The sequence below is a fragment of the Chenopodium quinoa genome, unplaced genomic scaffold (genome assembly GCF_001683475.1).
Source record: "Chenopodium quinoa cultivar QQ74 unplaced genomic scaffold, ASM168347v1, whole genome shotgun sequence".
In the NCBI taxonomy this organism is placed as follows: Eukaryota; Viridiplantae; Streptophyta; class Magnoliopsida; order Caryophyllales; family Amaranthaceae; genus Chenopodium; species Chenopodium quinoa.
This window is the reverse complement of record NW_018742951.1, coordinates 6,911,247-6,929,362: the sequence shown is the minus strand read 5'-3', so window position 1 is coordinate 6,929,362 and position 18,116 is coordinate 6,911,247. Positions and strand designations below refer to the sequence as shown.

Here is an 18,116-nt window from a genome sequence, read left to right as displayed (position 1 = left end):
TCCTCACTAAATAGATAAAAGTAATTAATTAAAAATCAGAATTACAAAAGCAATAAAGTACTTTTATTTTAAAAAGAACTTTCCTGAGATTGAAAGGAGGTTCATTGATAAAACAATAATCAACAATTTCTTGAACAAACACATCCATGTCCTTCATAACCTCAGCATGCTTAACCATAAAATCGGAAAGAAAAACACAACACCACCTTCACCAACATTTTTTTCATCAAAATCAAGACTGCACTTTGATTGATTATTTTTTAGAACTTCTTGGAAAACAAACCAACATGTTCTAGGTTTCCCACAAAGATTTTGTTCATTACTCATTATATTATGAACAACATTACTTACTATGTTGTTTGCTGCAGATGACAAACTACAGTCCTTGTAGAAACCTCTTAACATCAGAAAGATCATTCCAACCACCAGGCACATCCTTAACAATTTTTGAAATCATAACAGTTTCATCAATAAATTTTTCGAATAGAGTATTCCTTAACAATTTCTGAAATCATAATCGATTCGAGAGAAAGATGGGAGATATTTTATTGGGGGATGCTTGGTTACAGTTTCGAATCCGTACGTAAGGGCCATCCTATCCAACTTTCAGGCATTAAAATACGTTTTAGGCGTGGATGGAGGGGACACCAAAGTCCTCTGCCCTTCCATCTCTTGGATTGTAAATAAAACTTATGTTTGAATTGAAATTGAGATACGGACATAAGATCTAAATCTCTAGGATGGTTCAAGAATAGAAGTAACAGAGGAAGAATCATGCACAAACTTTTCAATCATTTTTTTTTCAATCTTTTTAATTCCTCAAGATGATATTCGACAACAACTTCTACATCCCTCTTCATGATCAACCATTGAGCATTAAATTCCTGGAAAAAAAGTAACAAAAGGTGTAAAACATGACTATATCACAAGAAACATCATTATAGTAGATAAGATATGACTATATCACAAAAAGCATGTTTTTTTTTAGAAAAGGTAATTATATTGTATTAATAAAAACAAAGCATGAACAAGCAAAACATTACAGCCGAAGCAAACAAACTACCAAACATACAATCGTAAGCTTGCAATGGCATCATTATCAACACCCATGCTACCTTCTAGGAAGGGTTCAAGGACGAGACCAATCATCTGCAGCAAGCATACAACGGGAGCTAACATCCCCTAGCCGAAACAAACCAGCGAGAACTACAGGAGGACAGCAGCTCGCCACTTGCAACCACGACCCTAAAGCAGAGCCTACTGCAGTACATACAAACACCAACAACTACAAAAAATTGACATACAGACCAGCACAACACAAATGCAGCTAGAAGAACAACACACCCAAAACGAACCAGTAGAGCACACAAAAACACAGCTCTCACAGCAGTTCCACATGCATAGCAGCGATGGAGCAACAATAAGCAACTACGCATCAGAGACACGCAGCACTACAGCGAACCAGGACCTGTTGTGGGCGCTTGTTTTCTTAGGTATGATGTTTGAAATCCTCCAAAAACATTGATCTCTCACATTCCTCACCAACACATCAGGATGAAGCATTTTTTTGTTCCAAACGACCTGATTTCTTTGCCTCCATACATGGTACAAAGAGCAGCAAAACAACTCCGTATGACATTAGATTTGAAACGTCCCATGCTTGGAGACCTTAGCCACTGATCAATCGAATCAAAATCACTGAATCTGCACTGAATTTGCAGCAAATTACACAACCCACTCACGCATTTCTGAGCATATTGAAAAGTTACAAACAAGTGATCAATCGTCTCAGAAGCTTGTTGACATAGAGGACACATATCATCCCCCACAATACCATAATTCTTCAGTCGCTCATTAGTTTGGATGCGTCTCCAAGCAATTAACCAACAAATAAAACTAGTCTTGGGAATATTAAATCTATTCCAGACCCAAACAGACCACCCCACTTCACTACACTCACCTCTTAGTCACTTATATCCCGATAAAGCAGAATATCCATGGGGGTTAAAAGACCATCTATTTTGGTCATAGCCAGTTCTAAAAGAGTCTTTTACTTTGCAAAGACTTTTCCAATACCAACTTGCCACAAAAAGCATGTTAATAGTGGTAAAACATGTCTATGTCACAAGAAACATCATTATATAAGATAAAACATGTGTATATCACAAAAAAAATCATTATATAAGATAAAACATGATTATATCACAAGAATAATGTTAATATTATTATATAAAAGAAATAATGATTTTCAGTTCAAAAACATAAAGCACTTACATCTTTTGCTTGAGCCATAATATCTTCATCGGTGAGACTAGTGTCAGATAATTCAAACTTGATGTAAATCTTTCCCTTTGAAGTATGCTTGGTAGGGTCATTGAATAATTGAATGCTTTCAACTCCAATCTTCTAACTTATATCAACATGTCCATCCTTGAACACAAAATTCTTAGAAACAGTATAAGTACAATCCAAAATGCCACTTCCATAACAATCTGAATCACGTTCCAATTTTATTCTTTTCTGAATTTTATCAAAATCCCAATGTTGAATCAATGGCAGTGAGAAAGGAATAATTTAATTTTTCACATTTAAATGATGAAAATAAATCAACTGCAACATCACAATACAACCACCAAAGCTTTCAACCCTTTTCCCCCTTTTTTCTGGTCCTTATAAAGCCTTGTTGCAGAACACAATCGATCCAAAACATACTTGGACCAATTCAACCTTGGGATTGTAGTGACATCATCAACAACCAATGCAAGTCGCAAATCAACTATAGAAGAAGCTGTAGGAGCAAGAAAAGAGGAAAAAGCGTACAAAAACAAACAACTTCTGGAAAACTTTACCACCATCCTTCAAAGAAATTAAATGCGACCGAACAGATTTCAAACTAATCGCAGCATTATCACCAATCAAATTGAAATACTTTCTCCAAAAAGTCTTTAAATGCATATGTGGGTTTGTATCATTTTTTTCCCCTAGAAATTTCAACTACGTCATTTCCAGGGTTCAAAGGAAGACAAAACATGTCATATACATCATACTCACTCACCATATATTCCTTTCCAATACCAACTTTAAACAAACATGTACTACCATCAAAACTATCAACAATCCATTGGTTCAAAATATTATTAGTTCTATCCAATTGCAAAGAAAGCAAACCACCAAATCCAATATCATGAATAGCTTTATTTTGACGATTGTCATCCAATTTTTGAAATAACTTAACCAACTTTTTACCATAACACCTAGTTTTGAACAAAGCATTCTTATCATGAACAATGGTATCTTTCAAAGATTTTTGTTGACCTCCAACTTGTAAATTCTTAGGCACAACTATACTTTTTTGTTTCAAATCCATCAAAGACTTTTCTCCTAATTCATTTCCAACTATAGAACCAGATTTCTCACCAGTTTCAAAAACCATTGCTTTGAGTTTACGCCTCTTATACGTAATCATTTCTGAACCTTATGTCCACCACATTCTTTTCGGACATTAGAAGCTTTAAAAGTGTTAGAAACTCCAACATGGTCACCAATTCCAGTAATTTCTCCAATATCATATTTGGTTCAATAGTTTCTCCAATATCATCATTTGGTTTAGTAATTTCTCCAATATCATGATTTGGTTTTGTAAATAAAACATACAAAATAAATATGAGGAACATTATTATTAATGAAAGATGTGATATAATCACAATTTATTTCTTATAATCATATTTATATTGATATAATCACTTTTATTAGTTTATTTAATTTGATATAAAAAATATAATCAATTTAATATGATATAAGCACTTTTTATATCTTATAATCATATTTAATTTGATATAGTCACTTTTTATTTTGATTTGATCAATTAACCAATGCATCACATAAATCATAATAAGTTAATCATTTTTTATAATATAATCAGTTTTTATATTTTATAATCATATTTATTTGCTTGACATTTTTAACCAAGTACACATAAGTTATGGTTGTCAAGCAGCATGCAATGGTTACAAGAGAAATTTACAAGAAGCATATCAATTATTATCTAAAAAATTGTAAGTAGTTTTATAATTTTTTTCACGCAAATCAAGCTATAATGAGGAGTAAGAATGCCAAGTTTATAAAATCATCAATCAAAAACTCCAGTAAATGTTTTCTTATTTTGCACACATTCCGCAATTTCTAAAGTTTTTCGACTAAAATCAACACACAAGACAAACAACGAAATCAGAATTCCACACTAAAACTACGAACAATTTAAGAGAAAGAACCAAAACTCAAAAAAAAAAACCAAGTAGAATTAAGCTAATAAAAACTAAACCCTAAAAACCAAATCAAATACTAAAATACCTCTTGAAAATGAATTTTAAACACCAAAATTGAAAATCTAAAGCTAAATTAAACTGAATCGGACGATTTACACAGAAAATTGAACTTATTAATCGAAAACTTAAATACCTTTGCAACACCACCCAACTGATTATCGTAATCCTCTTCGTTTACTCCAATTTGATGAAATTCCACGTCTAGTTCCGACCGCCATTGTTGATTTTGATGAACTTCTTCCTCTCGCCTTCACTATTGTTGAAGTGTAATACAGAGAACATCAATGGAGGAGAGAGAAAAAAAAAAGAAAGAAGAGAGAGAAAATAATCTGTCACAAGGAGTGAGGAAATTAAAAGGAAGAGAAAGAAAGAGCGTGTGATTAAAGCTTCCAAAAAAAAAAACGTGTGATAAGTCATGTGATTGTACTCGGTCCACAATAATATTAATGTGGACTGGGTTTATTATAGTCTTATAAAATAAACAAATGTTTTAAATGAAACCACTCGTAGTTTTCTTAAACTGCGTGTCCATACCAACACCCCAAGTATTATGGGACGGAGAGAGTATTATGCATGTGCTCCGTTTTTTTAGTTGACATGTTCAATTTAGACACACATACTAAAATTCGGTTCACTTCACCTTACAAAAATAATATTCAGTAAAAATAATTTCAGTTTAGTAAAAATAAGTTCAATTCAATAAAAATAAGTTCAGTTCATTAAAAATCAATAATTTCAAAGAAGAAATATAATAGAGATTCAGTAAAAATAATTTAGTTCAGTATAATTAATTTCATTTTAGTAAAAATAATTTAAATTCAGTAAAAATAATTTCAGTTTAGTAAAAATAATTTCAGTTCAGCAAAAATAAGATGAAGTGAACGGAGCCTAAGGAGAGGAGAAAGAATGATAAAGCAAATTGGGTACACTAGTAAATGCAATGTATAAAAGTTACCAAAATAGGAAATGTGTAACTAAAAATAAACTTCTTAAAAAGGAATACGTGTCAACTAAAAAAACGAACGTAAAAAATATTTGGGTCATTAATTTACCGAATCAAGTTCGGGTTCAGTTACCCCTTATGTACGAGCTGTATAGATTACGGGTTAGACCGAACCTGACCAGACTCGACCGAAGTGAATCGGTCTGATCTTCACTTATTTTAGTGTGATTTGTTAAGTCTACTAGCTACTTGTTGAACTTTTCAAAATGGCAAACCAAACACAAACTAAGCCCACATGCCACCATAATGTGTTGTGTCATGCGTATGTGCAAAAGCCAATTTTCAATTGTGTTTAGTGTGATTTGTCAAGTCGTGTTATGTTGTGTCTTGTTATGCTTTTCCATAAAAATAAATAAATAAATAAATAAGGGGGCAGCTCCACGCACTAAAGAATACACATAATAATGTGTCATGTTATGATAACCCATGTTTAACAATAGTTGAGGGAAATGTAAAACCATGACTTAACTGAGAGATGATACACATAAACCCAGTGTATGTGGGGCCAACATACACTTTTAATGGGTAGTTGTCACCACACTGCAAGCCAAAAAAAAAGAGGGAAAATTGGGGGGTCGGGGAAAAGTAATTGTGTTTAGGCGCCTAAATAATGCAAGGTTGAGCGGGAGAATAAGCTTAGGCGCCAAACTGCATTTTAATGCATACTAATCCCACAATTGTGTCATTAAATAATTCTATTATGATACTAATAAATAAAATTTGTTACCAGAAATAATGATGTCCTAATCAGATTCATTAATGAAGAGAAATATTTTCTTAAAATTGAATAATATATTATTTGGTAATGTTTCTTAAATTACAAATCAAAAAATTATTATAAATAATGAAATTCTTTTTTAATATCTTTCTAAAGACATCCATATCGATATATTTACGAAAATGTTAAATAGTTGGTCAATTTTAACCTTACTATAGTTTTGTATTCTACCTTTATTTTTTTATTCTGATACCAATAAACATCGTTTTGTTATCAAAAATAGATATAAATTTAAAATAAAGCTGCGGAATATAAAAATAACATGTCAAAAGGTTACAATAAATTATTGGATCGATGGTTCAACATAATAAAATATTGTAGGGATATAATTAAACATTTGGTCCGAAGATTATTGATGTGGTTTTATTCGCTTTTGTATTTAATTACATTCATAAAATAGTTATCGACTACTAATATCTTTGTTATATCTTGTAAGTAGATTTCTAACTACTCTTCGTTTTATTATATATCCTTTTTTTTCTACATTTTCGGTAGCACTACTAGTATGGTCTCATTCCTTAATATTAATTTTACATAAAAGATTCCACGTGAGAAAATTATTTGGGAAATTCTCAACGGCGACCCCCAACTTCTGCTACGCACCAACGGTAACCCCTTTTTTTTGGATTATACAAAATGACATTATTTTAAAAATTTATCCCACTAGTAACCTTATTTCATTAAATAGTCAATTAAAATTAACTATGGGTAATTTTTTTTTAAAGAAAAAAAGAAAAACATTTAGAAAAATTAACAACCACAACCATCAATCCACACCACCATCTCCACCAGCCAGCCACCGCCATATCCCTTCCCCTTTCACTGGCGGCGACCCCAACCATTCATTTCTCCGGCACTGTCGTCATTCTATGTCACCACTCCACTCCACCGCCACAACCTCAATCGCTAATCACTTTCAAAATCCATGCCTTCCAATCGGTACTACAATGGCGCAGTTGCAGCAGCAGAAGCTGCTTCATCATATCATCATCATCATCTCAATCTTGATTTCAGTTTTGACAAAACGCCGAAAACTGCAATTCTCAATCAACGATTTCACTACTCATCCGAATCGACTCCGAACCCTAACCCTAGCCCGAATATGAAGCATCAGGAGATTGAAGGTCTAACAGTGGAAAAGGATGAATCGCCTCTCGCAAACGAAAACAAGGAGGTGACACAAACTCTACTCAAAACCATGTACAATATCAGCGGAATTCTTGCTTTGTTAGGTCTGGCTCATTTAGGCATTGGTACTTACTATTGTTACTGTTATACCAATTGATGAAGAGGGAAAGTTGTAGAGATTTGAGATTGAGAAAGAGAAGAACGAGGGAGGGTCGTCGGCGGGGTTTGGGGTTCTCGGTGACGATGGGCTGGAATAGCGTCGCCGGCGGAGGACGGGGAACCCTAGGTGCTGGCAGTTAAGGGGGTGGAGATAGAGGTGGTGATGGTGGACCGGTGTTGGGGCTAGCTGGGTTGGTGATAAAAAAAAAGGGGCATTTATGTCATTTCACTATTTTGGTTAACCATGGTTTAATTTTATGTCAAAACACCATCATTAATGTCATCTTTAGGAGAAAAAAAGAAAAGTAGTGTCATTTTTTATAATCCAAAAAAAAGGGGGTTACCGTTGGTGCATAACAGAAGTTGGGGGTTGCCGTTGAGAATTTCCCAAATTATTTTTAAACGGAGGATTTATAATATTAATTCATTATCAATTGTGAAATTTTTATAAAAGTGAAATTATGCTTCTTAGTATTAACAATAGATAACTGTTAATTAGAAGGTGGTACAATTATTAATCTTATAATATACAAATACTAAATCTCAATCAAGTATTTTTTCAAAAAAAAAAGAATGATATCATGCAAAAATAAATATTAAAAAAGTAAGGAATAACTCTTGAAATACTCAATTTTTGCTACAACCACCCAATATAAATTAAATTGGAAGGATTAAATGAATTAGTGAAGCGTTAAAATCAAATAGTGGAGAGTTAAAATAAATAACATTTGGAATACAAAAAGTAGTTATCGGTTACTAATAAATATAGCGTTATGTGAAGCAAAAGTTTCAAATAACATATTTATATTTCCTACGTTACATATTAGTTGCAACTTTGGAATTTTTTATGTCTCACAAATAATACTCCAAAGTTGCAATTAATATGTAACGGAGCAAGTAATAAAACTTTTTATTTTTTTTTATTTTTTACTATGTAAGAAGATGTATAAATAATCTTCGTTTTATTATCCTTTTTCTCATCAACTTACAAGGAGATTAGTAACTATATTCAATAAACCATTGATCCAATATTGTTTGCAATACTAATATGATCTCGTACCTTAATATCAGATAATTGTTTACTCCATGGAACAAAAATTATTAAACTTGTAGTGTACACATACTAACTCTCAATCACTTGTTATTTTTAAAAATAAATTGATGCTCCCTTATAATAATACAACAACTAAATCTCGATCAATTGTTTTACTAAAAAGTGAAATTACGTTGCGAAATATTTATATTAGATAATAATTGATTATTAAAATGCATAACAATTATTAATATTGTAATATACATATACTAACACTCGATAAATTGTTTTAGTAAAAAGTGAGATTATTCGAAAAATAATCATTTACAAAATAAAATAGCAAAGGGTTAAAATAAAATGGTGAAGGGTTATAATAAAATAAATTTGGATTACAAATAATAGTTATCGGTTACTAATAAATATATCATTTTGTCAAAAATTTTAAAATGCAAAATAAGTAAAAGTTTTAAAACTGTTACACCCAAATTTTAAATTTATGACTTTTCTTGACTTTGACTCGTTGACCAAGAGAGATGCACCTTAGAATTATATTAAGGGTCTTTGGGTCAAACGATAGTAGCAAAGGGAAGTGGGCTGGATTATTTAATCAAAAGGCCCAAGAAGAAGAAAGGACCGATTTGGTGGCAAAACAAGGCAATTTGATTTTAAATGAAGTTGGCGCCAAAAAGAGTATTCGCACAACAGTTACTAGAGTCAACAATAATGTAACACCCCCAAATTACTCTCTAACGCAATTTTAGGGAGTAACTTGGGGATATTACCGCCACGTGATTACGTATGGCTTAGCAGAGACTTGCAGCGGAAGAAAAGTACTTATCATTTATTATTAATAATAATAATAGTTCAAAACATTTCCGAAGTAACTAAAACACCTATACTAGGTTTCAACATTAAATTGAACTAGGTGATCACCGACCATTGTCCCCAATACAACATTTAATTCACGTCGTCCGGTCATTATCACCTAACTACTCATCATAAATGATAAGTCATTAATGATAAGTAGGGCCAAGCCAAAACAAAACAGAAATACGTATTAGCCAAAATGCTAAGTACATAAAAATGTTAGACATGTAAAATCGATTTAATTACTCAAACATGCTTTCGAAAATTCCCACTTTAACACATCATAATTTATTCAAACCACTCGCGAATAGAAATTCTCATATTAAACCGTATCAATTTCCGAAATCAATAACTTTCCAAAGGTAGTTCCGAATAGCATATGGATTCAATCCTCATTTCGTAAATCATTTGCCCACCTAAGTTTGCACACCCCCCAAGCTAGTAACTCATTGCATAGTGCTATCAAGGGGAAATACTAGGTCATACACCGCCCATATTCTTCAATTTTATCTCCGCATAGTAGGAGTCATAAATCCAAAGATCCAATGAATAAATCCGATAAATAAACTTTCCAATATCCCATATATGGGAATATAATAACATCTCCTTTCCCAAACAATTTGAAGATCAATGTAAGACTATAACAACATCATAAAATATTTGAACATTTCGAACAACAATTAAAACATGCTTCGACAAAATATACTTCATAATCATTCAAACATGGTTCGAGATTACTGAGCATGTAAATTACATTTGCATATAAATCCACTTTATGAAAGATCTAGTCACGTGTACGTACCTTGATCTTTGCACACAAGTACGGAATTCCGAATTACGAACTCCAAATTGCTCCTACAATAATCAATAACTGTTATTGAAGAACTCTCCAACATTAAACTTAAGGACGTAAAATAACGACTTTAACTAGTTGTGCATGAACAATTTATTATTTTAACCTTTTTATAAATTTAATTTTTTCTTTATAAACTAATCTTTAATAATCCATTAAACAAAATAATAATAATAATAATAATAATAATAATAATAATAATAATAATAATAATAAATAACAATAATAATAAATAGATAAATAAAGTGTAGTACGTAGTAGTGCATAGTAGTTATATTAATCTCAATTATGAAAATAATAATTGGAAGTAGTAGTAGTGGTAAATTTGTGATACATACTACTTTATTAAATTAGGAGTGCATGGTAGTGATAATAATGGAAATAAAGCTTAAGAGATTTTTTTTTTCTTTTTGGAACTTACGGCAGCACCGACGAGGGGTGGTCGGTAGTCGCCGGCAACAGGTGGCGGTAGAGTGGCAGTGTCGGCAGTAAGGTGATGCTCGTGGCAAGGCTCACGACCAAATGAAAGAAATATGGGGAAGGAAGGAGAATAGGGAGAGAAGAGAGCTTGAAGGAAGGATGATGGAGTAAAAATGCCTTACTTTCATGGCTATTTATAGCCTCCAAATGGTACTATTTCAGCCACCATCATCAATGTAGGGAGTAAGCTTTTCTTGACTTTGACTAGGGAAGAAGTAGATGGGTGGTAGTGTTGAATAAGGAGACTTTGACTTTGATTATGGAGGAAGAAGTAGATTGGTAGTAGTTGGTTAGTTTGACTCGAAAACAAGTATTTGACTTGGGATTTCGGGCATAATACTAAAGGTTAAAAATTCGGTTTTTGGGTACGGCAAATTGAACTTGACTCTTATAATTAAATCCTTTATAAAGCACAGTTATAAAATTATCTTCATAAATTCATATGCTGACTTAAATAAATATTTTTGTATAATAATAAAAATTTAATATTTAAAATATTTCGGAAAAATCCATTAGTAAACGGCTTAAAAATACTGGGTATTACAAATAACCACTCCAAATTGTCTATAAATAGAAGTGAAAGAACCAAAAGAAAGACATCAGAAAATCAATCAACAACAAGCATTTCATTACTTTTAAGCTTTCTTCTTAGCTTTCTTAGTTTCCCTTGGCTACGTAGCCAAACGATAGTTTAGTTTTCCTTAGCATGTATTGAAGATCGGTCGTCTTTTTCAATTGTATGATCGTGGAGTTAATTTTTTCTTCAATTTTTGCAATTGTAGACCTAACTTAATCCTTTAATTAATGGAGACATTTTCATCTTTTGTCATATGTTTATCTACTCGTCCTTTAAGCAATATAACTTGTTTAATTTCTGTGGGAAGCTTCTTTATTATTTGTTTTTGTTACGTTAGCGAGATTATCAATATTTTGAAACCTGTACCATGATGGGTAGCCCTCTAATACGTACTCTAGAACAAGATAGGTATTTGACTTATTGGCAAAGAACAATATTTGCCTCAACAAAAACGTACGGAGTATTACTAATAATACTGAAAATTTTAAAACTTCGTTTACATCTTGTAAGGAGGTTTCTAAATAGCATTATTAGTTATGTTTTCATTGCTTAATATTAATATTAGATAACTAATTATTATAAGGCACACCATTTATTAATCTTATAATATAAAATAAAATACAAACTCTCGATCAATTGTTGTTTTTTAAAAGGGAAATTATGCTCCTTGATATTGAGATATTTAACAACTAAAACTTAATAACATGTTTTATCAAAAAACTAATTATGCTTTGTAATATTTATATTACATAAGGACAAATAGCACCTCTCGATCAATTGCTATTTTTTAAGAAGTGAAATTATGCTCTTTAATGTTAATACTACTACAAACATTTTTTAAAACTTAAAATTGTTGCATAAATAACCATATTTGCTAGATATTCACCATGTTAACATCTTCATACTTTATATTTTTAAATAGTATACACCGTCATTATTTAAAAACTATAATATAGGTTTTGAATACTAATTAAATAATTGTTGTTACTTTATGAAATCTAGTTAATGAATACTATTAAAATAATTGTTGTTACTAATTAAGATACCTAATTTTTTTCCCTTTGTTTTAATTTCAATTGTAATTATCAATTAATTGACTCCAAATATTTCATGGATAGGAAAGCTTGATGTTTAGTGCTAAAACAGAATATTTATTTCTTGTTAATATGTCATAGTCATAATTTAAGGAGTTTAATGTGTTGCCATTGTGAATAATCTAATGTCTAACATCTCTTACTGGTTAATAATCTAACTTGAAATTTTTTTATAAACCTTGATCTTTAAAATTTGGAAAACTGTTCTTCAAAAAAAAAAAAATCTAGGATTGGAAATAACAATATTTCGATTCACATAATATAGTATGGTTCCATTCAAAAACTATATGGTTGGGATGAAAATATAATGTAATTTGTTTCCAATACAACGAAGTTAATTTATGTATAAGCTGAAGAAAAAAAAAAGCATCCCTTTTTTCCAGTTTTGAACATAAGATTTATACAGATCAAAATAAGAAAAAAAATTCACAAACCAGATCTGTAACACAATGATAAATTACAAATAATTAAAAAATTATTGTATAACAAGACATAGTATATTGATACGAATTTCTGAAAAACCAAACAAATTTTCAAGCAAAAGAAGAAGAACAAATTTTTACAGAAAATATACAAGAACATGAAGAGCATTAGAAGAGAGGGAGAAAATCAAACCGCTAAAAATCGAACCGCAAAAGTTTTAAGCCAAAAATAATTAGAGGAGAATTATTTGTGAAACATGAACAACATTATATAAAAAAATATATTAAACTATAGAAATAAATCAGAAAAAAAAATAATAACAAGAACAAGAAGAACAATTGTAGAGAGATACTCCCTCCGTTTTTTTAAATGCATCAGTTTGACTTTTGCACTATTCACATGTCATGTTTGACTTAAATTTTTTGCTATTATAATATAAATAAATGTTATTATATAATATATCATTAGATTCCTCACAATGTCTTTCATAATATAATTTTGTTAAAATTTTTACTAATAAAATTTTAAGATTAATGGTCAAAGTTATGTCTTGGCAAATGTGCCGGTCAAACTGATGCATTTTAAATAAAAAAAAAACAAAGGGAGTAAGAGAGAAAACTGGACCAAAAAAAAATATGCCAAAAAAAAAATGAAAGGAGAGAGAATGGGAGTCGGGTGGTTAGTGTGGGTGCATTGATTATGCCTTGAAAATACAAATCAGATTTGAAATTTGATTTAAAAAATTACTCCCTCCGTCCCGGTTTAGTTGCAACGGTTTGACTGGCGCTGGATTTTATGCAAAGTAATTGACTTGTTTATTATAATGTATGTAAGTTGGTAGTGGGCATTTTTTTATTATAGCTAGTGGAAGTGGGCCATAGCATTTTTTGTGGGGGGGGGGGGTGGGGTGTGCTGTTGGAGTGTTGGATACACGTGCCATAACATGTGAATCCAAAAAATTTGATTCCTTTTAAAATTTTTGCCGGCAAACACCATCACCAGAATTCACTTTATAATTTTTCCCTCTTGATTTTTTTGGTGAAATTTCAAATATTTTTGTACACATCCCCTTTTTGAATTTGGAGCTTCCAAATTATGGCCTTTCTATATTGAACCATAATAAATGCTTCTTCTTTATTTCAGCTTCACCTGTAGATTACCAAAAAAAAAAAAAACATAGCAAATAGAGAGTAAAGAACAAACAGAGAAAAACTATGGGGGCGGGGGAGGGGGGGTTTGGGGTAGAATTAGAAAAAATGTCGTAAGTTTTCTTCTTCAGTTTTCACTTAGATGCAACTAGTGTAGAGTAATCATGTGCATTTTTAGAGAAAAAAGAGAGCTTACAAATGATGCAAGAACCAGAATTGCTAATTGGTTACTAGTAAAAAATTCCACTGGAAAGTTGAAAAGGGGTACCGTGAAAGAAGCATCAGAGCTTTTTGGAGTGCATCGAACCACAATCTACAGAATTTTGAAGCAAGCAAAAGCTCTATGGCAAAACGGTGATGCAGTCAACATGGACTCTAAGAAACCCAAAAGGGTTGGCAAGAAAGGTAAACACATTGACTTAAGTAAAATTTCTGAATTCCATTTCTCAAAAGGGGCAACATTAGGGCACTTGCAATAGCATTAGGTGTTTCTAAGAGCACCATTCATAGGTTTATCAAAAGTAGTCAAATCAAGCCACACACAAATGCATTAAAACCAGCACTTACAGAAAATAATATCAAGGAAAGACTAAAATGGTGCCTCAAAGCCATTGATCAAGACAATGGTATGTTCAACGATATGTACAACACAATCCATTTAGACGAGAAATGGTTCTACATGACAAAAGGGACACAACGTTATTACCTACTCCCAGGTGAAACACAGCCTTATAGAACGTGTAAGAGCAAAAGATTTGTCACAAAAGTCATGTTCCTATGTGCCGTTGCTAGGCCACGATTTAATGCAGATGGAGAATGCATTTTTGATGGGAAAATAGGAATGTTTCCGTTTGTCAGGTGGGTGCCAGCAAAAAGAAGAAGCAGAAATAGGCCAGCAGGTACATTAGAGCTCAAACCAGTTACCTCAGTCACAAAAGAAGCTTATAGGAACATGTTAATCAGACAAGTGATCCCAGCAATCATGCAAAAGTGGCCAGATAACGATCAAGGTCCAATATATTTGCAACAAGACAATGCAAGACCTCACATAGAAGTACAAGACAGAGACTTCATGGAAGCTGTGCAAAATTCCAACAAAGACTTAAGGTTAGTATTCCAACCTCCGAACAGCCCATATATGAATGTGTTAGACCTTGGATTTTTTAGGGCGATACAATCCCTCAAGGATCAAACAGCCCCAAAAAACACCAAGGAGCTGGTCAAGAATGTTAAAAATGCATTTAGGGAGTATTGTCCAACTAAAGGGAATAGAGTGTTCCTTAGTCTCCAATTGGTGTTAATTCAAGTGATGAGAGTAAAGGGGAGCAATAATTACTTGCAAAAACATGTTGGAAAAGAAGCTTTAGAGAGACAAGGACTACTTCCTATTGTTTTCTCTCCATCTCCAAGTCTTGTTGAAGAATGTTTGGCATACGTTGAAGCAATGCAGTAGACAACTTGAAGTGATGAACTTGCAACTTTTGGAAGCTAAAAAGTCAAATGATTAATTTTGTAAAGTTTTTGAAAGCATAATTGTAAACAATCAAAACAGCAGTACATTAGTGGAGAGATATTATATGAACCTCCCTAATACTTTTGTAAATTTTTTGTAAGCATCAATTATTAATGGGAAGATCAAGTACTAACATAAATTAGCTTGTCAATCAATTTACAGAGTACCTAATTCATTTACTACTACACCACCAAGTAAACAACACAATAACACTACGGAGTACATCTTCTAAGAGTACTCATTTTTTGCCTAACAATTACTCCGTACAACATCATAAGCACTAGATTGTACTCCGTACTTAATGGGAACATCACAACATGCATAGCTTACCAACATCACAAGCAGTAGATTAATACTCCGTACTTGATGGGAACATCAAATAAGAATAACTAACACAATAATCCACCACTATTCACTTCCGGAACTATCACCCATCATATGTCGTTCAATAATTGGGACATAACCCTTCAACATCTGAAAAATGTCTTCTTTTGATACATTACCTTTTCATTTTCTAGATTTCAACTTACCTTTCCCAGAACTTTTAAATTGACGTCCGCTGCTACATCGAATTAGCTTTGGAGCTACACACACAGGAGTGGTAGCCACTTCACGTTCTGGAGTGTCGGGAACAACCCACTCTCCGTGCTCTACCAAAAAAAACGCACTTGGAAGAAAAACGTCCGGTGGAGTAGTCACTTCACGCTCTCAAGTGTGGAGAACGTCTGGCGGAGTTTCAGGAACTATTGAAAATGGTTCTTCAGAATCATCGACCCAAATCCCAATTTCATTAGAATTGGGGTAGATGAATGAGTCTTGATCTTTGTTTTTAGCTAAATCAGGATTAATTTGATGTTTTTCAGTATCATCCATGAGATTTTTTCTCAAATCTACAGTAATTTGTTTCATGATTTGGGGAAGAAGATGAATGGAAGAACCTTGAAAATGGGTTAAAATAATTTGGAGTGAGAAAGTGAAATAATTTGGAGTGAGAAAGTGGCGTGTGAAATTAGATCAGGGGGTATGGGTAGGGGGTGGGGGGTGTAAATTTTTTATCATTTTTTTACAAAAGTGAAATAATAGTGGGCCATTGATATTTGAGATAAATATTAAAAAAATAGTGGGACCATGCCTTTTATAGAAATGTTGCAAGTAATTTGGGACGGCCTTATAAGGAAAGTGATGCAAGTAATTTGGGACGGAGGGAGTAGTTTGAATTTTGAATGAAATGTTTAAAAATATTATTTTTGGGGCCCAATATATTCACCTATCATAGGCTGGCATGTTACAATGTATGTTGGCTCCACATACATTGGGTTTATGTGTAGCCTTTTCCTGATTTAACTTGTACTCCCCCCGTCCCTTAATTACGTGCCTGTTTGAGTTTTTTCACGGGAATTAAGGAAATTAGAGATTTCTTAAATAACATGATTGAAAGTACAATGGTGCATGTGGGGTTGTTGAGAGAGATAAAGAGAGAGAAAAAAAATTGGTTGGAAATTAATGAAAAGAGATAGAAGGAGAAAAAGTGTGGTTGGGAATTGATGCCAAAGCATCAATAGTACAAAAAAGGACAAAAATTCATCAAAAAATAGAAAAATGGAAGGAATTAAATAAATTGTATGAGGGTAATATTGTTACAAAAAAACATGCTTTAAAAGGAAAGATTCTGAAACATGCACAACATTTTGGGCACCCCTAAAGGGATACATGCACATAATAAAGGGTTAGAGGCAGGGGCGGACTATTGTTAGGGCTGAAACTTTTGGAGAAAAAATAACTCCGTATACTTAGTTTAATGGCCCATTAAAAAAAACTGATTATTTTTCTTATTTGCCTAGTAGCCTAGAAAAGTTAATTAAATATAGAGTATAAATAATACACTAGGTACTACTATTCTACCTGTATGGATTTTTTCAAACCCAACCTTTAGCCCCATTGTGATCATGCATTTAACCATGGTGGCGTCCAAAGGGAAGAAGCTAGAGATAAAAGAGTCGCCAACAAGTTTTAGGAACTTGTAAACCATTCACGGGTGTGAAGGTTACACCCCATTCACGATCACGGAGATCGCTAACTCCATAGTGGTCCGGAACCATGACTGGATATTCGGGGATGATAGTACGAATCCAACCTAAAAGAGATTGAACCCGCTCTAAATCAGCCTCTACTTAATTCTAATGATATTCATGTGCCCTTTCCGATCAACATACATATAATAAGTTAATCCTAAACCTGTTTAATCTACGTTGGTTGATCATTAATGCACAAATAAATCTATTATTGATGATCACTTGAATTAAAATCATATTAAGCCTAAAATCAAATTATTAATTATCTTATTAGACGTGATTTCAAGTACAAATTCCCTTTAAACCTACAAGAAGGGGCGTGATCAAGCAATAACAATCAATCATGAATAATCAAGCAACATAATTAATTGACACAACAATCATCATCATAATCAAAACATGATTAGAACATTATTAGCAAGATCCTAGGCATGATACTAAGCGGATTAATAACAAACCCTAGTATGTCACTAATAAAAATCATAATCAAAGAATTAACCTAAACATGATACTAGAAACATGATATTTGAAATATTAATTTACACCCTAAACATGATACTAGAAATTAAAATCAGCATTCTAATATGATACTAGAAATTAAAATCAACATCATAACATGATACTAGGAATTAAAATAATATTCTAAGCATGATTTATATATCA

At 32.3% G+C, this 18,116-nt stretch overlaps 1 protein-coding gene across 1 annotated transcript; it reads left to right on the top strand.

Moving 5' to 3' along the window:
* Window positions 1-14,508: 14,508 nt before the first annotated feature.
* Window positions 14,509-15,321, top strand: LOC110728661. Its single transcript, XM_021908305.1, has one exon. It carries the CDS (start codon window positions 14,509-14,511, stop codon window positions 15,319-15,321), a length of 813 nt encoding a protein of 270 aa, XP_021763997.1.
* The last annotated feature ends 2,795 nt before the right edge of the window (window positions 15,322-18,116 follow it).

Excerpts from the sequence above, each read along its gene's own strand:
- LOC110728661 (XM_021908305.1), top strand. The coding sequence starts at position 14,509 with ATGTACAACACAATCCATTTAGACGAGAAATGGTTCTACATGACAAAA.